Source organism: Fukomys damarensis, unplaced genomic scaffold (genome assembly GCF_012274545.1).
Source record: "Fukomys damarensis isolate Sample0158 unplaced genomic scaffold, DMR_v1.0_HiC HiC_scaffold_16, whole genome shotgun sequence".
Classification (NCBI taxonomy): domain Eukaryota; kingdom Metazoa; phylum Chordata; class Mammalia; order Rodentia; family Bathyergidae; genus Fukomys; species Fukomys damarensis.
The window spans coordinates 101,395,659-101,414,639 of record NW_022900928.1 but is presented as its reverse complement, the minus strand read 5'-3'; the positions used below and the strand labels follow the sequence as shown (position 1 = coordinate 101,414,639).

Genomic DNA, 18,981 nt, shown 5'->3' with positions numbered 1-18,981 from the left:
CATATTTAAAAATGAATCACTATAATCCACTGTGTTAAGGGTCTACAGAGGAAAAATTGCGTGATCAACATCAGTTGATACAGGAAAAACATTTAACAACTAAGCATCCATCTTTGATTTTAAAAAATGTTCAGCAAATGTCAAAATAATAATATGCCATAAAGGAAATAAAATGGTTTGTTCTGAAATGAATATGAGTGATCATTATCCAGAAACATGGATTCAAGTTACCTGAATGACATGTTACACAATGGAAGCTATTGCATGAACTGCTATAGATGCAGCAAAACAGGCATGGATCAATTATAAAATACATAGGGTCATCAGGGAAGTGGGCTACTGAAAGGTGGGAGATCTGTAGGGTTCAGATTTTATCACACCCTTCACTTCTGGTCATCAGAGGCTAGAGCTGTTTCAAGCTCAGCAATACATTCTAAGAGTTCTATGTAAAGGCCATGAGGATGTCAAGTCGGGTACAGAGGTTGATAGTAAATGGCTATTAAAGGAGCTAAAGATAAAGCAAGATAACTCTGGCTGTTGACCTACAATATTCCTGTCCTACATAATCATATTCTAATGAGCCATGATCAAACAATGTGCAGGATGTGGATGTATTAAAGTTCACCCATGAAAAAATATTTTGGACTGTTTCTAATTTTTTTAAAATACGATAAAGCTGCTATTATTTGTGCATAAAGTAATGAATATTTATATATGCAACACTGAATAAATCTCAAAGTCTTGAGAAGCCAGTTTTAAAAGTTCAAATACTGTATGAGTCCATTTATATAACAATATTGAAAAGACAAGAGCATAATGATAGCAGTTTACTAGTTGCCAGGGTGGAAGAGGGCAGGGAGGTATGACTGTAAGAGATATCACAAAGAAATTTTTTATGGACAATAGAACTGTATCCATGCTGTAGTAGTGGTTCCACAAATCTACATGTATTAAAATTCACAGAATGGAACACAAGTTAATTTTGTTTTATGATTTAAAAAATCCCCAAAATCTCTTGGGAGACACTGATCTCTTTATAGACAATTCTTCAGGATATGTTTAAATGATCTTACATATGAAAATAATCTTTTATTTTTTTCTATAAAACTACATTACTGAACTGCATTCTGAAACATGTGTAAACCTCTTCCTAGAACCTTTTTTAAGGTATAAGATCCTGTCCCAACAGTATAAAGAATTAATCTGCCGATTTGAATACATGCTATATAATAATAAAAGTGAATTTTATTGCAGAAATTAAAATCTATAGTCCCCAGAAATATATCATTTTTAAATGAGTTACTTCCATTGATCAGGAAATGAAGAGCAGTATCTTAAGCTTTAATGAGAATTGCAGATTTTACAGAACTACTTTTTCATTTTGAAACCTTCTTCATGAGAAAGATAAGACTCTTGTTTTCATTTCCTTTTCAGTTTTCTTTCTCATCTTGCAAGTTTAATGTTCAGAAGAGCAAAGGAGGAACAGGAAGGGTGGTGATGTGGAAAATGGGAATCAGGAACAGCTTCACCATGGAAGCCACCTTCTGTGGATCTACTCTGGGTGAGGCCAGGTGTTATTCACTTTTTTTGACTCATTGCATTAAACAGAAAATGAAGTTAATAGTATAGACCAGTGATGGTGAACATTTTAGAGACTGAATACCCAAACTGCAACCCAAAACCCACTTTTTATCACCAAGTGCCAACACTGCAATTTGCAGACCACCAGCACGTGAGAGCAATGTTCCACCGAAAAGGCGTGTGAGTGCATTTCCTATCTTAGAAGGGCTTCTGCTAAAATCACAGCCAGTCACAGAAAATATATGTACAGGCTTGGTAGGTAGCACACTAATCAGTCATGTCCATGCAAAAGCAAGTTGCCACTCATTAACACCATCACTGAGCATGCACACGGTCCCTATGTGAACCATTATCTGATGCTCAACTGCTGGGGCAATGCTGGGGTGTCTTGGCTCGCATGCTAGTAAAGAGGGATCCATGTGCCCACTGTAGCATGCATGCCATAGGTTCCCTATCACTGGTATAGATCATTTGGTAGTACATTCTTTCCATCTAAATGCATGCCACTGTTTAATCAATTCTATAAGTGGGATGAATAAACTCCTACTATATGATATCTTTATTCCATTATTTCCCTTTGTTTAGAAAGGAATATTTTAGCATGTACATAGAATACTCTGATTGGTTCTTTCCTAAAGTAATTTTAAAATGCTTGCATTTTTTAAAAAAGGATTTCTATAGATTTTTAATGGAAGTTCCTGATTATTTTAAGAAAAAACAATGCATATACTTAAATATCATGGTTGGATTGTTGTTATGGAATATACTACTTGCAAGGCAAAATTAAACTGGCTTTAAAAAGTGGTTTCATTGGTACACTTTTCACATACATAGTAATAACATTCATCATAGGGAATTTGTACCTGCACATCTTATTTCTTAATTCTTTTTATCTCATTCCCTTCCTTTCTCTTCAATCCTTCTTCCCTTTTCCCTTTACAAAATTTTTATTCCTATTGTTTTCTTCCCAGTCTTTATTTTTATTTTTTGTCAATTCATATTTAGAAGGAAACATTTGGTTCCCTAAACTTAAAATAGAAATGTGCTCTGTAGTCCCATTTAAGAACTATTTTAGTCATATCTTACATGGTAATATAGCTAGAGTATTCCATACTAAGATCATGGCACATTGTTAGAAAATGTATCCACTCGAAGAAAAGTTCTAGAAGTCCACATATGATATTTCTGGCTTATTTTTAGCCATCTTGAAATCAATACAACATTATTTGTGATGATGAAAACATTTTCTCAAAATCTTTTCCCACTTTTCTCAGAGTAATTATTAGTATCATTTCTAATTGGTAACCAAATATTCTGTAACTGTCTCACTGAATTTTCTTTTTCTGTGTAACATATACTGATACACATGTTAAGTCAGCTTCAGTCCAAGTTGTTGGGGAAGAAAAGGAAAAAAAGTAAGCTTCCAGGTCTTCTCCAGAAAAAGAATATTCAAATAGGGTATGGCATCAGGTCCGTGTTTTGTTTAGACTCTTGCAATTTAGGCCTACCTGCAAAGAAAAATGATCAACTCATTGCCAGGGGTGAATAAACTTATTGGTGCTTTAGGTAATAAACGAGGCACTCATTTCAACACAAAAGATTTGGAGTCAATGGGATATCATTTTTGTGATTCGCTCTTGGACTATTGTGATCCTGACCGGAGCAAGGTGAGCCAACCCCATTTGGTAAAGCATCAGATTCCAGCCCATCGGATAACCCAGCTAGGCCGGTAACCTGCAACAGTCTTTCCCTTTTACTATCCTAACAGTGTTCTGGGACTTTTTGCTCTTTAATTTTCTAGTAACTATCACTCCAGATGTCTGTAAATATTTGGGCAGTTTAATTAGGAAGTAAATATGTAATAAACTCATTTATAATTGTCCCTAGTATTATCAGTGCCTGAAAGAATTAGAAGAAATGGAAAAACATGTGAACATGAAGAAAGTCTTTGCAGATTCAGATTCTTGTCTAAGAGAAATTACACTGGATATAGAGTCCAGGTATGTCAAGACTACTGAAGTAATGCACTTTATTGTATTGTTTTACTTTGTTCTTTTTCACAATACTAGGATATTATTGTCGATTCCACACTGAAAAATGGAAGAAATTTCTCTCATGGACATTTGGCCAGATCTCATCAAGGCTTTGTTTAATTTATTTTTTAATTCAATATGAGCATTTCTATGTACAGTGTACAGTATTCATTTTATGTCAAAGACATACCATATAGTTTTGTACCCTCTCTCTCTCTTTCTTTCTGTTTCTCTCTTTCTCTCTCTGTCATAGACTTTATTTTTTGAAGCAGTTTATAGTCACAGCAAAATTGAGTGGAAAGTAGATGTGTCCCACATCTCCTATCCTCACACATGCATGGCTTCCACCATTATCCATATCCCCTACCAGAGTGGTACATGTTACAGTCGCTGAGTTTACATTGATAATGTCATTGTCACCCAGGGTCCTTAGTTTACACAGTTCACTCTTGGTGTATGCATTTTATGGGGTTAGACAAATCTATAATGACATCTGTCAAACTTCATGGCATCATACCAGAGAGTTTTCACTGAATGGATTCACTGAGTAATCCACCTAACTCTCCCTCCCCCCAACCCTTGGCAACCACAAATCTTTTAAATTCTTTCCTTAGTTTGGCCTGTTTCAGAATGTCATTTGGTTGGAATTGTACAGTATATAGCTTTTATACACTGACTTCTTCAGTTAGCAACATTCATTTAAGTTTCTTAGTTTCATTTAAGTTTCATAGTATAATAGCTCCCTTCATTTTAACATGGAGTAATAGTCCATAATCTGAATAACAGTTTACTCACTCACCTATTGAAGAACATTTTAGTTGCTTATAAGTTTTAGCAATTCTGAATAAACCTTCTGTAAACATCCATGGGCAGTTTTACTGTAGATTTGTTTTTAGTTCCTTTGAGTAGTTAACAAGGAACATGAAAGCCAATATGAGAATGTGTTTAATAGTTTTTTCTTTCACCATTTTCTTTTTTTTATTTCTAGCTTCAATGTGCTAAAAGCAAGAGTGCTCCCCTCTTGATAAATTTTTGAGCACACAATATGTTATTGTTGACTGTTGGTACAGTGTGGAACAACAGAGCTCTCGAACTTATCTTGCTTAACTGAACTTTTACATCCATTAATTAGCAGGAACTCTCAGCCACTAGTGACCATCACCCATTCTTTGAGTCTATGAATTTGACTATTTCAGATACCTTACAAAGGCAGAATCATGCAGTCTTTGTGTTTTTTGTGACGAGCTTATTCTGCCTAGCATAAGGTCTTCATAGTTTATCCATGTTGTCACATATTGAAGAATCTCCTTTTTCCCTTTTTATACTAGAGATTGATTTTTTCCTTTTTAAAAGCTGAATAGTATTCCACTGTCCTATGTACCACATTTTCTGTGTCCTGTTGATAAATATGCAGTTTGTTTCCACAGTATGGCCATTGTGATTATTGCTCCACTAAAATGGGAATGCTAACATGTCTTCAGGCTGTGGATTTCAGTTCTTTTGGAAAAAAAAATGCCCAGAAGTGGAAATAGCTGGCTCATAGGCTAGTTCTACTTTTAGTTTTCTGAGGAACCTCCCTACAATTTTCAGTAGGAGGTACACCATTTTGCATTCCCATCTACAGTGAGCAAGAGTTCCAGTTTCTTTACATCCTTACCAACACTTGCCTTTTGATTTTTGTTTTGTTTTATTTAACAGTCGTCCTTACAGGTGTGAAGGGATTTTTATAAAATGGGAAGTAGACATATAAACATATATGTTGTTATTCAATATCTAAATTATTAGAAGGCTACATATACATTAAATAGAAAATATTATTAATAAAACAATTAGAAACATAGAATTTTCGCTGTAGGCTTCCCTGCTGTTCACTCATAAAATCAAGACTGACCTTAAGAATAGTTAGGATATATCAATTATTAAAGTAATCGCTCATATTTGTTTTATGAATTTAGGTACCTTCCTCCATGGCTGCCCAAGTGATACATGTGACTTTGTAAAGGGACCCTTAACTTTACGACTTTATGTTGTGGCATTCTATATAATTTTAGGTTTCCATGTTACAAATGAGAAATTTAAGGCCTATAATGAGGGAAACTTGGCAAAACCCTGTATAAAAATCAAAAATATCTGGGAATGTAACTCAGTGGCACAGTGCCTTCCTAGCAAGCTGAAGGCCCTGGGTTTGATTCCTAGTACCAAAAAGAAAAAAAGCAAAGCAAAGAAAGAAAAAAAAAAAAAAACAAAACAAAAAACAAAAAGAGGACTGGGAATGTAGTTCAGTTTGAAAGCCCTGAATTAAATTCCCCCATACCAAAAAGAAAATGTATTTGCCTAAAAGACACTTTTAGTTGAATCTAAGAAGCAAAGTAAAATAAAATAAAATCCATTGAGGAATTGTGAATGCAGATGAGTTTTCCAAATAAAACTTAAATTCCTTTTATAGCTGCTTGGAAACAAAATATGCTTCAAAATAAGTAAATGATTTTTTTAATTGAAAAGCATTGCTGCATTTGATTTGTAAGGGCAAATATTTTCTTATAAAGAATATAATATTTACTGGTGAATTATTCTCACATACTGCATACTTAAGCCTCACGGGACATAAATTCTATAGAAACTCTTCAACAGTGTATTCTCTCAGCCTGTCTTGAACTGGACCTGAACTTCTGTTCAGTGAGTGACCCAGACCTGATTTAGTCTTGTATTCTTGTGAGCGACTGCGATGCGACCTTCCATTTTGTCTGTATCTTATAGAGTAAGGGATTGTTATGTAAATAAACCACACATTTAAAAGACAGTATCTTTCTGCTGTCTAATCTGTTCATATCCCCTTACTCTATCGTAAGATACTCCCAACATGTACTTAGCTGAGAGGTTTTTCCATGAACAGGTTTTGGATTGTGTGAAATTTTCTGCCTGAATCTATTGATACAATCTTTTTATCCTTTGGATTATTAATATAATGTATTGCATTATCTGATTTTTCAATGTTGGATAGCAGTTGAACATTTGGAATAAATCCTACTTGTGTAATTCTTTTTAAATATTGTTGGATTTAATTGCTATTGTATTGTTGAGGATGTTTATTTATTTGACATATTGGTCTTTACTATTTCTTCTAGTATCTCTATTTTTATTCTCTCTCTCTTTTTTTTTTTTTTTTGTATTGGAGCAATAGTAGGTAGCCCCATAGAAAAAAGTTAGAAAATGTTCCTTAGGGTTTTTATTTTTCTGAACAGATCGTAGAGGATTGGTATTATTTCTTCCTTAAATGTTTGGTAGGATTCACCAGTGAGACCACAGGGGCTTGTACCTTCTGGCTGGAGGGTCATTACAGAGTGACAGAATGTCTCTCTTGACATAGGCTATTAGGGTCTCCGTCCCCCCTGTGAGTTCCCCCACACTCTCTGCAGTACCAGAGGTTGAACCCTGGACTGATCTACATCCCTGGCTGCATATTCAACCAAAAATTATTTTTCTATTTCTAAGCCACTTGGGACAAACACCTAAGCCAAGCACTTAAAATGCCTTTTTAAATATTCTTCTCCCAATTAGAATGTTTAACCATTTAAATAAAGTGATAGGGTAAAAACAACAGTTGGATTTTGTTAGATAAGATCTCTTTATGCTGTCCAGGTTGGGCTCAACAGATGCTCCTGCCTCAGCCTTCCCAAATAGCTGGAACTGCAAGTGTGCTAGAGTATCCTCACCTGGCAACAGGTGAAATTTTAAAATGCCACCAAAATTTTCTGTTTCTTTTGTTTTGTAGTAGCCGAGGATCTGACAGTTCGGAATCCAATGACTCTCAGACTTACCTTCTCAAGGTGACTTCTCAGGTATAATTAAAATTTTTTCTTATGATATGGATATGTTAAGCAGATATTCTTTTTATTGTGATTAACAGTCAAAAAAAGGTTGCAGTTGCACAACTAATATATAGTAATAGTTCCTTTCTCTGTTTATGTACACATCTTTAAATCATAGAATTTTTAAACTTTAGAGTTTTTATTCTAATGCCTTTAATATCCAGAGAAATTAAATTACTTCCAAAACCACAACACTTGCTGGTGCAGAGGCGGAACCTAGCATATATCACCTGACTGTTAGTGCAGTATTCACTTATGCATGTATTACTCAACTACATACAGGGCTGCACCTATGTATCAGACATAAGTGTCGGGACAGAGCAGTAAACAAAATGAAGCAACATCTTAACTTTGTATCTTATATTGCCTTTGGGAGAGACACAATAAACATGATAGTATATATGATGTGTGAGTAAGGGATAAATGCTTAGGAAGGATGTTAAAGCAGGAGGGAGGAACGTTCAGGTGGCCATTACATTTCTGAATGTGGTCAACAAAATGAGGAGGTGACACCTCAGGGAGTAAGGGCGCAAGACAAGCAGATCCAAGGTGTGTTACCCGCCTCTTGCTGTGTAACGGCTTCAGAATTTCAGTGGCTCACAAGCTTGTGTTTTCTCCTACATGTGTCTTCAAATTGGCTCTTCTGGAATTGGATAGAGTCCATTGGTCTTGGCTTCAAGCTTCAGGCTGAGTTGTGTGTCACATGTTTTTCATTTTCCTTGGACCAGACATTACTTAAGGAAAAATTCAGTGGTCAAAAACCCAAAGTATAAATGAGAAAACCAAGCAATATAAGCCCATCTAAAGCTAGACTTCTTCCTGGCAAACATATATCATATTACAACCATACCTTTTAGCATATTCACTAACAGCCCATTAGCCATAATAAGTCACACAGCCAAGTCCAGCATCGGAACGGTGAAGAATTGTATATCCCATAGAGTGAGAGAACCTACAAAATTAAATGGCAGAGACTGTGGATATAAAATCCTACCTAGGACCTTCCCACTGAGATATTTTTATTTTGAGACACAATCTTGCTGACTGCCCAGGCTGGCCTCAACCTTTCAATCTTCCTGCCTCAGCTTCTCAAGTAGCTGGGATTGCAGGCATGCAGCATAATATTCAGCTAAAATTTTATTGTGTAAATATTTAAGACATTGCCTATCCTGGGAATTAGGAAATGTTTCTTGATTAGGCCCCATTTATGTTCCTCTTAGAGTTTTCTATGTCTGCTTTGTATATTTAATTTTAGTTATTGGGATGAGAAGGTCCTTCACTTCTCTACCTTCTAAGAAGTGGAAGTCTCAAGATAGTTTTCTGTTTTGTTTTGTTTTTTGTCAGCATATATATTGTCTTCAATGTATTGATTAAATATTAAATTGAAATATGATTATTTTAACCAGATAAAAACTAAGAAAAAATATTTGAAAACAAAGAAAGAGAGGAATTCTACCATAGCAAGCCACCAAAATGCCAAGGCAGAGGTAAATCTTTATTGATCTGGTTGTTAAGAGTTTGGGAGAAAAATACAAAAGAATGGCAAGTTATCTGGCATAGAAGTGTGCATCTCTGGGAAGCTGAGGCAGAAGAATCACAAGTTCAAGCCAAGCCTAGGCGACTTAATGCCATGGCAAGACACTGTCTCAAATTTTTAAACATAATAAAATAAGAAGGTCTGGGAATGTAGCTCAGTATGAAAGCCCTGTGTTCAATCTTCAACACCATGAAAAAGAACGAAAGAAGGAAGGAAGGAAGGAAGGAAGGAAGGAAGGAAGGAAGGAAGGAAGGAAAAAAAACGAAAGAAAAGGAAGGAAGGAAGGAAGGAAGGAAGGAAGGAAGGAAGGAAGGAAAGAAGGAAAAGAAAGAAAGAACAGAAAGAATGACAAGAAAATTTCTCTTACACTCTAATTTTTTCTGGGGAAAGTTAATGATTAAAATTTTGCTTATATTATTTAATATTTATAAAAACACAAAAGATCTTTGACAGATGAGAGGCAGATCTTACTAAGGTGCCATATTTAATTCCATTTCTACCTACCTTTTCTAAAAATATTTGAGGAAGTTTGCAAAGCACATCCATGATAGTAAAAAGAAAGAAATTAAAACAGAAAAAATAAATGGGAATACAAGGGAATAAAAATAGATGGAGCTAAGAGACTGACTTCTATATAACTGCATGTGGAGCTCTGCAGATCCATTCACCAACAAAACTGTTAAAAAGGAAGGAAGAAAGGAAGGGAGGAAGAGATCTCTGCAAGTGGTCCTAAGGACATACAGCAAATACAAAAAAAATTATTCAAGAAAATATAATCAAATTTGTTAAAAGGACCAAGAACTTGTGGCTCTGGATCCAGACTTCTCTCTCCCCACCTACCAGCTCAGTGGAACACAAATTTCATTCCAGACCTGACCACCAGAGAAAAACGGGGCCTGGGATCCCACAGCCACCAGACGGCTATCTCCCTAGAAGCAGGACATCAGTATTGTGTATTCTCCTCCAGCTGCCTGTAGCTGAAGCTAAGTTCCAGGTGAGTGCAGGCCAGAGGTGGAAGATCTCCTGTTCTATCAGTGGATGGAGGTTCTGCCTTGGGTGCCACACCCCAAGACTGCTCAGGCCCTGGTCTTGCTTGCCTTGGCTTGCAAAGTGGTGGTTCTACACCAGAAGAGAGAGGCAGAAGAGACCTAAGGTTACTGCCCTCCCCTCACCTACAGCTAACCTCCTAAAACAATGAGGGCTCTTAGCTCCATCTCTGGCTCCAGACCCAAGGTTTAGAAATTTTGCCTTGAGGGAGAACCAAGTTATAAAAGAGATAGCTTCCTAATCTCTACCCAAAAGAATTGAGTTCCTTTGTAACAGAACATGGAGTTCAAGTTTAAAAGTATTCTCAATGAGTGCAAGTATGATAAAAAGCAATTGGGAGAAAACTGGTAGATTCACTGGAGACAATGGCTAAACTGTACATGGGCTACTTTTCCAAGAGAACTGGAGAGGGAGATAGGAGGAGCACTCCCAGGTTCAGAACAAATCTCAGGCACTGGCCTCCAGAACTATGCTTTCAAAGAAGACCGCTGTTGAATGGAATAGTCTGAACAGCAAGGTATGTATGCTCCAGGGCTGTGCTGAATGCAATAGTCAGAAATTATTTTTCCATTAAGTTTATTGGTACATTTTAGGTATACAATGCAGTTATATTCATTGTTGGGATCTTGTACCTTTACATAATGTATCTGTTTTTGATTGTTTGCTTGTTTATTTGTTTGTTTGTTTTGTACTGGGGTTCGAATTCAGGACCTTGCACTTGCAAAGCAGGAGGCAGAACCACTGAGCTAAATCCCCAGCCCTTGGTTTTTGTTTTTCCCCATTCCACTGTCCTCCCTCCACACCCTCCACCCTACTCTATTTACAAAGATGGTCGTGTATTTGATTCTTTTTTTTTTTTGCTTGGAACTTTAAAACTTGTTATTAAATCATATATTTAATTTTGGATATTTCCAAATGGAAAATAACTGTCATTTGGCCAAATGCTTTTAGAAAAATTCATATTATATGCCCATAAACTAATATGAGTTCTTGGTCACTACCTGAAATTTCTTTTCTAATTACCACATACTGAAAGTATGAACAATCTCACCTTAATTGAGGTAAATCGTGGAGGACTACTTACTTATGCTCCTGAACTTACGTTTTTTTGTTTGTTTGTAAGACATCAACACCATGAATAAATATTAGTAAATTATTTTTAAAGTGTCTTAACTTTATTCCCTACACTCTCACTCATTGATCTTTAAGACTTCCAGTGAAAATAATAGTAGATTACTATGGTTAGAAATTGTAGATTATATCATTCAAAAGATGAGGTCTAAAAATTACACCAAGAGTTCATTGAATCAGTTCTTTATAATAAGAAAATACTTGTAATAGTTTTTTTTTAATTTTATGACAAGGTCTCGCTAAATCCTTAAGAAGCCCAGACTGGGCTCCAACTTGCAGCCCTCCTGCCTCAGCCTCCCAGATTGCTGGGATTACAGATGCACACCACCACATCCAGCTCCACATGGAAATTTTCTTCAGCCTGATTTTTACCACCAAATTCTGATGATTACATAATATCACTACTTCTCTGTGTAATTTTTTTCTGGATTATTTCTCTCTCCCTCTTCAATAACCAAGTTTTGATTTTCACCTTTTTCTTCCATTTTATAAAGATTGTGTTAGTTTTTTTTTGTTTTGGTTTGCTGCCAATCAACTATATCTGTAAATAAGCTGATTTTAGCTTTAAACTTGATTTCATGAATTTTTGTTTGTGAGGCACTTTGGAGTTATTTTTGTTTTTGTTTTGTGTTTTGAATCAGGGATCTTACTATGTTATCCATCCTGGTCTTGAATCTTGGGCTCAAGCAATCCTCCCACTTTTGCCTCCAAGTAGCTGGGACTATAGTCGCATACCACTATGCTTGACCTTAGGTCTATTCCATGATCTACTTTTATTGAGTTGATAATGTTACATGTTGGAAAAAAAATTTTTTTAAATGTTTTCAATTCCTTTTTGCTTTCTGAGAGACTTTTGGAAAATTATTTATATTCCCATATATACAGATTTTTTAAAGTCTGAAAACATTTTAAATGTGTTCTGGGTAACATATGACCTGTGGACTACTCAAAATTAGTACTCACAATTCCACTGTTCTTTCTTTTAGTGCAATTGGGTCATTAGCAAGTCCTCACCATGAAAGCAAGTGTATGTTCACACTCTTCCTTGTTCTGTACTTTAATCATCAGAACCATAAATAAATAAGATGATATAGCTAGATGACAGATTGCCTGAACCTATCAAAATAAGCCTGTAATCCCAGCACTAGAGAGACGGAGGCAGGAGGATCATTTTGAGTTTGTGACCAGCCTAGGCTACATAGTAAGACCCTGTCTTCAAAAAGCAATCAAACAAACAAACAAAAACTATAAGAATAAAACAAGAAATGTTTGTCAAAATCCCACCATACCACAAATTATATAGGAAATATACTCTTTTTAATTTTTAATTTTATTTATTTAAAAAAATAATTTTATTGGTACATTTTAGATATACATAATGATAACATTCATTATAGAGAATTTATACCTATGCATGTTATATATTGATTCTTCTTTTTTTCCCGTTCCCCTCAACTCCCTTCAACCCCTCTTCCTATCCTTTTTTACAGAAACTGTTTCCATTTTTTCCCCTCCTATTCTTTTTTCTCTTTCTTCTTTTCCCCTTCTCCCCTCCTAGTTCCCATTCCCATTTGAACATTTTCTTTCTATTTCACAATATCTATTATACATTTCCCATCACACCATAAATTATGTAAGAAATAAACTCTCTTTTATGTCTATGTTTATAATATAGCATTTTTACCTTCTGATTTTCTGTTCTATCAGGTTCATGACAGAGAACATTTACAGCAGACACACGAAGAATCAAATTCTGATGCTAAAGGTATAGTTCTTCTTCTCTCTTCTTGTAAACAACTAATTCACTTACTCAGCTACACTGTTCTTGTGCCCCAACTTTGAGATCACCACTGGGCTCAGTGCTAAAGAAGGATATTATACCATTTCTTCTTTTAGCAGTTCATCTTCTATCAATGAACAAAAGCCAGTGAACAAGCACTGTGTTACAGGTGCAACACCAGGAGTCAGTACAGGTTTACCCGGGAGCAGAAAGAAAGTGGTGCTCACTTACATCACAGAGCAAAGAGGTCCACATGGTTAAGAGATATCTCCACGGTTTTCCCCAAAGAGAGTGTAGGGATTTAATGCTTTAAAAACCATCTTGTTCCTTTGACTTCATAACTGAATAGAAGATGATCTCAGGAGAGAAATTATAGGTCTACATTCATCTGCTTCTATTCCAAACTGCTAAGGCTGATGTGCCTCTTTAGCTGACTTTCTAGCATCTCTGGCTTTCTTTTTAAATTTATGTCATCTTTAATTGAGGTCCTATGAAAAAAACAAATTAATATTTAAATTGTATCTACAGTAATTATGTGATGTATGTGCATATGTGTTAGTTCGTTACAAATTCATGCCACACCTATACCCAACAAGGATCTGAGGTAGCCTAATTAAAGGTACACATACACATGTGTGTAAATACAATTTTTCATGTATAAGCCCTGCTGGAATCCAGGGTAACCTAGGCTTAGAACAATAACTGGAGACTTCCAGGAGCTCATTGGTAGTGGAATGTCCTTGTGAATCCCTTTTCTTGGGGCCTTAAAGGGGAATGGAACAAGTTATATAAGTTTAGGACCAATAAATTTGTATTTTCAGCTTTCAGACAGCTCCCCCCATGATTATCACCCTCTTATTTAGAGCTGAGCAGGATCTGACCTAAGTTTTAAGGTAACAAAGGAGACAGATGCAAAATGGAGGCCAATCTCTGTTCTGCTGTTTGTCAGCTAGTGAACATCTGTGGGCCCCAATGAAGAATCCCTGTCTTTTTAGCAAAAAAAAAAAAGTTTTCAAGTCCTTGACTGCCTCAGAAGAAAACAGAAATCATGCTTCTAGTGGTTAACAGGTTAAGAGCCCAGGAGTTTGTCTTCTGTTACTATGATGATCTCTTACTATGTCAAATAGAAATGATCAGAAATTTTTTTCAGAAAAGGTGACTATTAACATTGCAGGAGCCAATTAAATAGTACTTTCTTTACCAAATTCTGTATCTGTAAGCAAGACAAAAGAGCAAGACAAAATACAAGCAAATTTAATCCAGCAATGTAGAAATAAGATTATATATAATATAACCAAGTGGATTTATCCCAGAAATACCAAATTGGCTTAAAATATAAAAATTTAACAATACATCATATTAATAGAATAAAGAGGAAAAAAGATATATAATCATCTTAGTAGATTGTGGGGGAAGCATTTAGAAAATTCCACCATCCTTTTTTGGATTATTATTTTGGCGGGAGTATTAGGGATCAAACTAGGAACCTTGCATTTGCGAGGCATGCACTGGAACCACTGAGCTAAATACATACCCAGCCCTCTTGGATTACTTTTTAAAGTACAAGACATGGAGGTGCATGTTTATAATCCCAGCTCTTGGAGGCTGAGGCAAGAGGATCACAAGTTTGAGGCTAGGCTGGGCTACATAGCAAGTACAGGTTGGATGATATAGTGACAGCTGTATCAAAAAGAAAAAGTAATGAATTAATTATATAATAAGTGAAATACAGCTAAATAAATAAGACATAACATTAACAATGAACATTCTGAAAATGAAATTTTAAAAATAATCTCATTTACAATAGCATTGAAAAGAGTATTTACTGAAGAAAAATTTAACAGAATTGATCGTACACTGAAAACTACAAAATACAGTAAAATTGTTAAACTAAAACTCTAAGACCAAGTGATCTCTGAAATAAGAGTTTATTGAATCATTATAGATCCTAGGCAAAGAAGATAAGTTATTTTAACTTCCAGCAGCAAGGCTAGATAGCAGCTGGAAACATATCTGCCAGTTAGTGCTGGGTTTTACCAGAAAGTGTCTAAGGAGGTCCCCCAAAGAAGAGATGGGAACTTCAATTCACCCAACACAATGCGTAGATTGTGGTTTTTAACTACCTTCACAGAAAAAGAATTTGCAGAAGATGTCAATGTGCAGTGAAGATAGGCTTTTTAAGTAGCATTAAAGAAGTACACTCTCAGTTTCCAGTTTGTGCTTGAGGCAATTGTTATTATTGATTGTACTACTTTAGCTAAGGTGACATAGTTGTTATGATCAATTGATCTTCCTTGTATACCATTACCTAGACTCTCTAGTGGTCATAAATAATACCATAGTTCAGTACCAAAGAACTGGGCACTAGGCCAAATAGGCAGCAACCTTTCATCCATAATAAATTGAAGAGGCAGCATCCTGGGATAGACTCAAAAGCCAAAAGCCAGCTACAGCTAGAAGACATCTCTAAAAAGTAGTCATTTCCTAAAGAAGTATCAATACTAATAATAAAGCTACCTTAAGCAATTTACAACTCTCAATGCAGAAAACAAATTTTAAAAATAGAAAATTAGAAAACACAGAAGCAAGATGTAACACATAACCACTAACTCACCCAGCACAAAACAAGGGAGCATTGAGATGGAAGAAATCAAAACCCCCTAGCTGAATTTTGTGAAATGGTAGCAGCAGAAGCATCAAAACAGATCACTAAGTATGATGACAAAATAAAACAGAGATAGTTAGAGAGATGATGATCACCTCAGTGAAGGAAATGATTCGTGTGTCTAAAGTAGACAAAGATTGGAAAAAAAAAAAGAGGAGTTTAGGAAAGTCATGGAAACCATGAAGGCCCAATATAGAAAAGACCTTGATTCCATGAAACAGAGTCAAATAGAAATCCAGATTAAAAATTCTATTAAAAGTATATGCAACAGAGACAATTAATGTGAAGATAGAATATCAGATCTAAAAGGGTTGCAGTTGGCAATCACCAAATGACAGAAAAGAAATAAGGGAAAATAAAAAATGTGGAAAAAAAAGAAAAAATGGAAACAATCTTTGTAAATAGGGAAGGGGGAAGTGGGTAAAAGGAGGGCAGGTGTATGAGGAAAAATAAGTACCAAGACATATCATGTAAAGGTACAAGATCCCAGTGATAAATGTAACTGTATTGTTTGCTTTAAATGTACCAATAAACTTAATGAGAGTAAAAAATAGAAATGTATCATGAAAAAATCAATCCAACAGCTTCTAGGCCATGCAAAGAAGGCTCATATAAGATTAACTGGAATCAATAAAGAATTAGAAGACAGCACAAAAGGCATTAAAAAATCCATTCATAGAAATAGTAGCAGAAAACTTTATGAGCATGGACAAAGAATTTGAGATACAGATAAATGATGCATATAAAACCCCAAATATTCATGATCAGAAAAAAACTACACCAAGGCATATAATAGTCAAGATTCCAGAAATTCAACAGAAGAAGAGAACACTAAAAGCTATTAGGAAAAAAAAAATCACCTATAAAGGAAAACTCATCAGAATCACAGGAGACTTCTCAAAAGCTTTTGTAAGGTTTTGGTGTGAAATATTTCAAGCCCTAAAACAAAACAACCTCCACCCAGACTGAAGTACCCCACAAAATTATCTTTCAAAATTGACATAGAAAAAGATAGTTCCTAGGGCCGGGGATTTAGCTCAGTGGTTCCACCGCCTGCCTCACAAGCACAAGGACCTGAGTTCAATTCCTGGTACCAAAAAAAAAGAAAGAAAGAAAAAAGAAAAGAAAAAGATAATTCCTTGATAAAGAACACCTGGAGAAATTTATGACCACCAAACTAGCATTCCAAAAGTTCTGAAAGATATTCTAGAAAAAGAAGATGATGATAATTCCAAGAATCCCAATAGAATGCATCAAACAAGGCAAGCAATTAAACAAAAGGGAAAGAAGGGTAACCAACACAAGGAAAATAACATGATGACAAGATTAAGTCAATATATATCATTATAACCATCAATGTAAATGGTCTCAATTCTCCAATCAAAAGAAACAGATTGACAGAATGGATCAAGAAACAAGATGCAACAATATGCTGCATACAAAAAACACATTTAACTCAAACAGAAATTCATAGACTAAAAGTCAAAGGATGCAAAACAATGCTGTATGTGACAGGTACCCAGAAAAAAGCAGGGGTAGCTATTCTGTTTGCAGACAGAGTGGATTTCAAGCCAGGATGGATCAGAAGAGACAAAGAAGGTCACTGCTTACTTGTTAAGGGAACAATCCAAAAGAAAGAGATACCAATCATAAATATATATGCACCAAATACCAGCATACCTAACTATATAAAACAAATACTAATGGATATGAAAAATCAGATAAGCACTAATGGAGGACCTCAATATTCCACTGTCATAAATAGATCAACTGGACATAAAAAATCAACAAAGGAATATCACAGCTGAACCAAACCTTTGAACAATGCTCTTAGTAGCTATCTACATCCACCCCATAACAACAGAGTACATATTCTTCTCAGCAGCACACAGAACTTTCTCCAAAATAGTTAAGTCATGCTAGTTCATAGACCATGCTTAAGTAAATGCAAAGGAATTAAAATTATCCCATCCGTATTATCAGTTCATACTTCAATGAAACTGGAAGTAAATGGCAAAAGGAACCACAAAAACTACATACCTATGAAAATTAAATGACTGAACAACCAATGGGTCCCAATGAAATTAAAAAAGAAATTAGACAGTTTCTACAATTAAATACACAACATACTAGAACTTATGGGATGCAATGAAAGCAGTCTCTTTTTTTTTTTGAATCAGAGATCGAACTCGGGTCCTTGCGCTTGCGAGGCAGGCCACCAAACCGCTGAGCTAAATCCCCAGCCCTGAAAGCAGTCTTAATAGGGAAATATATAGCAGTGAATTCTCATATCAGAAAAACAAAGCAAGCCCAAATAACCTAATGTTGAACCCTAAGTTACTAGAACAGAAGAGTAAGACAAGCCCAAAGCTCATATTAGGGGGAAAATTATAAAGATCAGAGCAGAAATAAATGAAAGGGAGACTTAGAAAACAATACTTAAAGCCAGGGATTTGGCTCAGTGGTTCCACCGCTTGTCTCACAAGCGCAAAGGCCCAAGTTCAGTCCCAGGTACAAAAAAAAAAAAAAAAAAAAAAAAAAAAACAAACAAAAACACAAGAAAACAATACTTAGAATCAATGGATAGAACAGTTGGTTGTTTGAAAGATTAAATAAAATTGTCAAACCCTTAGACAAGCATATCAAAAGAAAGAAATGGCTCAAATCCATGCAATTAGGAAAAAAAAAGAGTAAAAATCAAGAGATTCTGAAGAAATCCAGATCATCGTTACCTACTTTGAGAACCTGTGCTCTAGGAAAATGGAAAATACACACAAAATTAACAGCTTTCTTGATACATATGAATAACCAAATCTGAATCAAGAAGACATAAAAATTCTAAATAACCCAATGTCAGATAATGAAATTGAATGTAAATTTAAGAATACAAAGAAAAGTCCAGGTCCTGATGGATTTACTGATGATTTCTACAGGAACGTTATAGAAGATCTAATGCCACTGCTCTTCAAATTCTTTAATAAAATTGAAAGGGAAGCAGTATTCCCAAAGTCTTTCCTGGAAGCAAACATTATCCTGATACCAAAACCAGAGGAGAACCCAACAAAAAAGAGAACTACAGGCCAATCTCCTTAATGAACATAGATGCAAAAACCATAGATGCAGAAGATACTGGCAAAGAGGTGTGAATATTCTGCAACAATGCATAAGATTCTAATAAGATTACTGACATTTAGAAATGGGAGGAAAGGAGCTAAAGGTGTAGGGAAGGTGTGATACGTAGGGGAAGAACAAAAAGGGAAAAGAAAAAAATGTGAGAGAGAGAAAAGATGAAAATAAAGTGTTTGTAGATGGGGAGGGGAGGAGGGGGTGAAGGGAGG

The 18,981-nt window shown here is 35.4% G+C and overlaps 1 protein-coding gene across 11 annotated transcripts in view; it reads left to right on the top strand.

The window, feature by feature from the left end:
* Positions 1-18,981, top strand: part of Agbl3 (ATP/GTP binding protein like 3) — a 76,456-nt gene that overhangs the window by 30,005 nt on the left and 27,470 nt on the right. For 8 of the 11 annotated variants that reach the window (XM_010616159.2, XM_019206330.1, XM_019206331.1 and 5 more), the window contains 6 exons: positions 1,435-1,561; positions 3,148-3,248; positions 3,469-3,581; positions 7,387-7,453; positions 8,890-8,970; positions 12,906-12,963. In XM_010616159.2, the coding sequence (XP_010614461.1) occupies positions 1,435-1,561; positions 3,148-3,248; positions 3,469-3,581; positions 7,387-7,453; positions 8,890-8,970; positions 12,906-12,963 (547 nt within the window). Of the gene's footprint in view, positions 1-1,434; positions 1,562-3,147; positions 3,249-3,468; positions 3,582-7,386; positions 7,454-8,889; positions 8,971-9,890; positions 9,963-12,905; positions 12,964-18,981 lie in introns of those variants that run through there. The other 3 variants (XM_033764534.1, XM_010616161.1, XM_033764535.1) reach the window with 3 other exon arrangements.